This window comes from Loxodonta africana, chromosome 2, assembly GCF_030014295.1.
Source record: "Loxodonta africana isolate mLoxAfr1 chromosome 2, mLoxAfr1.hap2, whole genome shotgun sequence".
NCBI classification, from domain to species: Eukaryota; Metazoa; Chordata; class Mammalia; order Proboscidea; family Elephantidae; genus Loxodonta; species Loxodonta africana.
In genome coordinates this window covers 11570799-11576416 of record NC_087343.1, presented here as the reverse complement: position 1 = coordinate 11576416, position 5618 = coordinate 11570799, and the positions used below count along the sequence as shown (strand labels likewise).

The 5618-nt window shown below is 62.8% G+C and overlaps 1 protein-coding gene across 1 annotated transcript; it reads right to left on the bottom strand.

Moving 5' to 3' along the window:
• Positions 1-497: 497 nt before the first annotated feature.
• On the bottom strand, positions 498-5124 carry IRX4 (iroquois homeobox 4). Its single transcript, XM_003408079.4, has 5 exons — positions 5080-5124; positions 4299-4550; positions 3240-3352; positions 1975-2300; positions 498-1321 (listed from the first exon to the last, which is right to left on the bottom strand). Exons 1-5 carry the CDS (start codon positions 5122-5124, stop codon positions 498-500), a joined length of 1560 nt encoding a protein of 519 aa, XP_003408127.1.
• Positions 5125-5618: the final 494 nt, after the last annotated feature.

Here is a 5618-nt window from a genome sequence, read left to right as displayed (position 1 = left end):
AAAAAGTTTTTTTTTTAATCGAGTCAAGAATGTGCAATAGTGTAAACTCGGTGGAAGTGCTGTTGGTGAGAATTGTGTGCTAAGGATGAAATTAGAAGGTAAACAGGCCGAGGAGTCTTTGTAAGGAGTATCTGCATGCCTCAAACCCAAAAGGAAAGAGCAACACAAAACCGCCTCAAAACTGAAATTTCTTTTTCGTGTAAACTTTTGGACGTAAACTTGATGCTTCAGGGTGGCTCGCTCCTGCTCTGAGGGCTGCACTATCTTGCCAGACAGGAGTTCAGCGATGGTGGAGTCAGCAAATCTGTGCGCGGTAGTGCGCGGGGCTTGTCGGTGGCCTCTGGAGACCGAATTCAGATCCTCCCTCTGCGGTGGGTTGGCGGCCTTAGCTTTGCCCACGCTCTTGCCTTTCTTTGCGTACTTGGTGGAAACAGAGTTTGCGCCATCCACGATCGCTGCCCCAACGCCCGCTCTCCTGGATCCCCCCACCCCCAGCCTTAGGCACAGAAGGGCTTCCCACCGGCCTTAGGCAAGGAGAGCAGCTCCTTGGCCGGGCCCGCGGCCTGGGCGTCTTGAGGAGCGGCATGGGGAAAGGCGCGCCCCAGGGGCGCCGTCAGCACGTTGGCGCCCGCCCCGAGCGAGCGTCCCAGCGGCCCCTGGTCCAGGAGGGCGCCCTTGGCAGTGGCCCAGGCCTGGTTCAAAGTGCTGTGCCTGAGAATGGGGTCATGGAAGACCCCATCCACCCAGTTTCTGAGACTGGTGACCGGGGAGTCCTGGTGCCTATCCAGGGCACCAGTGCGGACAGGGGCCGCGGGCGAGGACTCAGAGGGCGCAGAGGAGGAAGCCGCGGGAATGGCGGGGCCTTGGCGCTTGAGCATGCACGAAGGAAACTCAGTCTGACTCAGGGCGGTGGCGGCGGCGGCAGTGGCAGTGTGAGCCAGGGACCAGATGCGAGGCTTGGCCTCGAGGCCCGTTGTCGCCCCGGGGGACACGAAGCCCAGCTTGGCCTCGCAGGCCTGCAGGCCGCCCCCGGAGCCCGGCTGCTGTTCCGGCCCGGCCGCCGCGCTTCGGAGGCAGCTCCGGGCCCTCTCCAGGTCCTCATCCAGGCCAGCCCCGCCACTGGCGGCCATAGGCATCCGGAGGGCGCTGGAAGCCTCCTTGCCCACAGCACCAGGACCCTCCGGGGCAGCGGGGACACGCTCTAGTCTGCTGTCCAGTGTCTGGAAGGGCGGCTTCAGCTCGCACTCGGGGGTCTCCGCCTCCAGGGGGTCGAAGTCATCCAAGTCACTGAGCTCTAGCTCCTTCTCTTTGCTGACAGCTTCTGCCCGGAAGAGGAGGGCAACCAGGGGAGGGGGAAGACGGACAGATGAGGGGTTAATCAGAGGTGTTCCCTCCGCCCTCCTCAACTCTAAACCCAACCTTACAATACTTGCTGGTGATGTGGAGCCTAGAGAAGCACCCAGGGCTTTTCTTCATACCGCCCATCTCCTTCAGGGGCTCCTAGGTCGAAAACTAGCAACAGGCAGGCTGGCCAATTTCAGGGCGGGAGAAGGGCATCTGCTGTTTTTAATCGCGATTTTGAATTTCTTTAAGCATGCTGAGATTGACTAGCATGTCCTCAACAAGCACAGGGCCTGGCACTGAGCCTTCTCCTTCATTTGCTGCCTAGGCCCTCTAATACAAAAAAACCCAGTGCCCCTCCAGTCCAGTCGATTCCGACTCATAGCGACCCTATAGGTCAGAGTAGAACTGCCCCCTAGTTTCCAAGGAGCACATGGTGTATTCGAGCTGCCAACCCTTTGGTCAGCAGCCGTAGCACTTAACCACTAAGCCACCAGGGTTTCCATAGGCCCTCTAGGCTTTGAGTTTGCTACCGGCCCAATTTAGAGGCCGTAGAGTTGGCAGAGAAGACACAGGGAGCCCAGATCGGCGCCCCAGGATCTCAGTCCCAGCAGCGCCCACCTCCCAACCCACCTTCGTTCTTGGTGCTCTTGAGGGGTTCCTCCCGCGCCTCCTCCTCGCCCTCCTCCTCCTCGCCCTCCCCATAGGGCCGCTTCTCCTCCCCGCACTTGTTCCGCGGCGGCCACGTCATCTTGTTCTCCTTCTTGAGGCGCCGGCGTGCATTGGCGAACCAGGTGGAGACCTGCGTGAGGGTCATCTTGGTGATGATGGCCAGCATGATCTTCTCTCCCTTGGTGGGGTAGGGGTTCTTGCGGTGCTCCTGCAACCAGGCCTTGAGCGTGCTGGTGGTCTCGCGCGTGGCGTTCTTCCGCCGCGTACCGCTGTCCATGGTTCCGTACCTGGAGACAGGCTCGGCAATGGGCGCCGGCCGCCGCCCTCTGCTACCCGCGCCCCCCCAGCAGAAGGCGAGGCTGACCCGGGCCTCACTTCCCATCATGGCCCACGATTCTGGGGCTGTGATTATGGCCAGAAGCAGATAGCAGCACTCACCCCGGGTGGGCCCAGGCCCCAGCCAGGTTCCCTCGCAGCAGGCGCTGCCCTTTGGGGCATGTAGGCGAAGTCAATATAACTTACCTGGAGCCCTGGCCCTAACCAAAGCCGGGAGTCACGGACCCAGGGCGGGGGCCAGGCCCAAACGGAGGGCTCTGCCACTCTGCATAGACAGGCATTCCCTGGAGTTCCTTTATCAGGCTTCTCCTACCCTTTGTTTTCGAGATTATGTCGCAGAGATGCAAAGCCGCACGGAAGCAACCCGTGGGCAGTAAGGGTCATTAGCGACCATGAGGGAAAACCTCCCCAAGGCCTCAGTGGCCTTTTTCCGGTTAAATGTTTAGTCGTTGCCATGTGGAAGCTGGGGCATCCTGTCGGGGAGTGGGTGAGGAGGCTGCAAGGGTGGGGGAGGGGGCTTGGCCACCAAGAGGCGGCCTGGCAGCACTTCTTAGGGGGGCGGGGAGGCGTCGGAAGTGCTGCAAATGAGCGGCCCTGTTTGGATGTGGCCTGCCAGAAACCGACTCCCCCAACAACCACAGTCACTGCAAGGCCTTCAGGAGCACCGATGGGTGCTCTTTTATCCCGGAGCTGGCCCGGGCTCCCCGGGAGTCAGGACAGGGCCGTTCACGTGGTCAGCTCGTCTGACCCTAGGGAAGTCTCCCACCTCTGGCCTCTGCACCCTCTCAGAGGGGCAGATGCGAGGGATTGGTGGAGGAGGCTTTGATGGCAGCGGTCACGCTGTGGGACCCTCGGGGACGGGGCTAGTGCCAGGTTCCCTGGTCCCTCACCTGTCGTACGGATATTGGCCCAGAGGCGGCTCGTACGGGTAGTAGGCAGCGGCTGCGGCGGGCGCCAGGCCCGCATGCGCAGACCCCGTCCCATCCTTGGAGTCGAAGCTGTTCTGTAGGAAAGGACAAGCCTGGGGCTCAGCTTCCGGGAATGCAGCCCAGCCCGAACCCCTCCTCCAAGGCCCTTAGCTCCAGCACGCTTAGCGCGGGCCTCTGGGAAGCCCCATAGCGCGTCCCCCGCGGGCCCCACATTGCTCCTCAGGGCCCGGCAGCGAAGGTACCCATTTCCCCTCCGCCTCCCAACCGGGTTCCCTGAAACGTGGGAAGAACTTGCACAGTAGGGGAAGGGCGTCGGGGAAATGGGGCTGGAGGGGGTAAAGAGAGGATGAGGAGTATGGAGGGGAAAAGGGTGAAGAGAATAGGGAACTGAGATGGGGGAGAAAAGGAAGAGAGGGGAACAGGGAGGGAAGGTGGGGAAAGGGGCAGCAGGGGCTATGCGATGGGGGTTACCAGGGAGGGGATAGAAGGAACGGGATTCACAACGGGGGGGCGGTAAGGGAGAGCGCGTGAGGGAAGGGAAATGGGCAGAGAAGGGGGAGGGAGGAGAGAAATGGGAGGAGCTAAGGGGTGGGAGAGAGGAGAGGAGAAAGAGCGGACAGTCAGGAGGGGAGGCGAGAAAGGAAAAGGGGGTAGGAGGGATGAGTTAGAGAAAGACTGGGAGGAGAGGAAGAAGGAGGCCGAGAGGAGTGGAGAGGGGACAGACAGGGGAGGAGGAACAGGGAGAGGAGGGGCAGGAGGGGGGAGGAGGGAGGAGGCGAGAGTGCTCAAAGTCACAGATCTGATTAGAACTTAATGGTGAACCTGAAACAATAAATACATTAAATATGGAGCCCCACCTGTCAGGGACCAGGCTGCGGGACGCAAAGCTGTGCTCCTCCCACCCCCAGCAGTCTAGGGGTCCAGAGGACTCGAGCCCTGGCCTCCCGAGGGCAGGGAAAGTGGGCTTGCGAATTGAGGGGCAGGAGCCGGGCAGGAAGAGGTTTGGGGAGCCCCTCTCACCAGTGAGTAGAAGGCGGACGCCTCTGAGCCGTAGGTCACGTAGTTGCCATAGCCCTGAGAGCCGCTGTAGGGACCCCCGTAGACGCCGAGCGCCGCAGCCGAGTTGAGCTCGTGGCGCGCGGTGGCCAGCAGCCGGCTCTCGTAGACCGGGCAGTAGACGGGCGCCTGCGCCGAGGCGGCAGCCCCGGACTCGGCCAGCGTGCGGCCGCCGGACTCGCAGCAGGCGCTCAGGGAGTTCGTGGTCATCAGGAACTGCGGGGAGAGAGGGGCCGCGAGGAAGGCGGGCGTCTGGGCTTCGATGGGCCTCATGCGCCGCCCCCGAGGGTGCTGTATCCCTATCCCCGGCCTCCAGCCACCTACGCCTGACCGCGCATCTCTTCCTTCTCTCCCTCCCTTCCCCCTCGCCGCGAGGCTTTGAGGGCACCTGTCTTCCTCCCTCCACTTGGAGCTCAGCCCGTTCCGGGCCAGAAGTGTTTATCCCACCTCCCCACCCGCGGGAGGTTTCCAAGGCCACGCACGTCCCGCGCGCCACGACCCTCCTTGCCCCAAGTGTTTTCCCGGGTCCCCGGGTTCCCCTGGAGCGCAGTCTTCGAGCCCAGGGTCAAGCAAAACAGGAAACGAAGGCCCCACCCGTCGGATTTTCTCAGGGCCCCTGCCTCCAATAGTGTCTTGGAGTCTCCCGGCCCGGCGCGCGGGGCGCAGACCCTGTTGCCTTGGAAGCGCCTGCCTGTGCCTTTGGTCGCGTTCCCGCTTCCCCGAGGCCCTCGCGGGGCCCCCTTACCTGGGGAGCGGAGGAGTAGGGGTATCCGAACTGTGGGTAGGACATGGCGGGCGGGACCCAGGGCCAGAGGGCGGAGCCAGCGGGGTCCTGGGCGCGGGGGCCGGCGTGGCACGGCCACTGCTCCTGGGCTGCGGACTCCTAGGCACTGCGAGGACGAAGCCGAACCCTCGGTTAATTCTTCCACGCGAGCCGCAAACTTTTTTAAACGGGTAAGAAAGCGAGCCTCAGTGGCCGCAGCGATTCTTTTAGCCTCGCAATCCAGAGCCTCGAGGGGGCTCTGGGACCAAGCGGCCTCTTCGTGGCGACACAAATACATATTTTGCAAAAAGGGGGGGAAAAAATCAAGAAGACGCTTAAAGCCGTCAAGTCAGATGTGCTGGGATTTAAGCGGTGGAGGCGCTGACGTCAGCCCCACGCCGCACAGCCCGGCCGGCCGCAGACGCGCGGGTCAATCGGCCCGCGTGCCAGGAGCGCGCGGCCCGGCCCGGGCGGGGCAGCGACAGGGCCCGGCGCGCGAGGCTGGCGGAGGGGCCAACAAG

Bases quoted from the DNA above. Each gene is read 5' to 3' on its own strand.
- IRX4 (XM_003408079.4), bottom strand. From the start codon at position 5,124: ATGTCCTACCCACAGTTCGGATACCCCTACTCCTCCGCTCCCCAG. The intron at 2,301-3,239 runs GTGAGGGACCAG...GCCTGTCTCCAG, and splicing joins GGCCAATATCCGTACGACAG to GTACGGAACCATGGACAGCG. The intron at 1,322-1,974 runs GTGGGTTGGGAG...TCTTCCGGGCAG, and splicing joins CAAGAGCACCAAGAACGAAG to AAGCTGTCAGCAAAGAGAAG.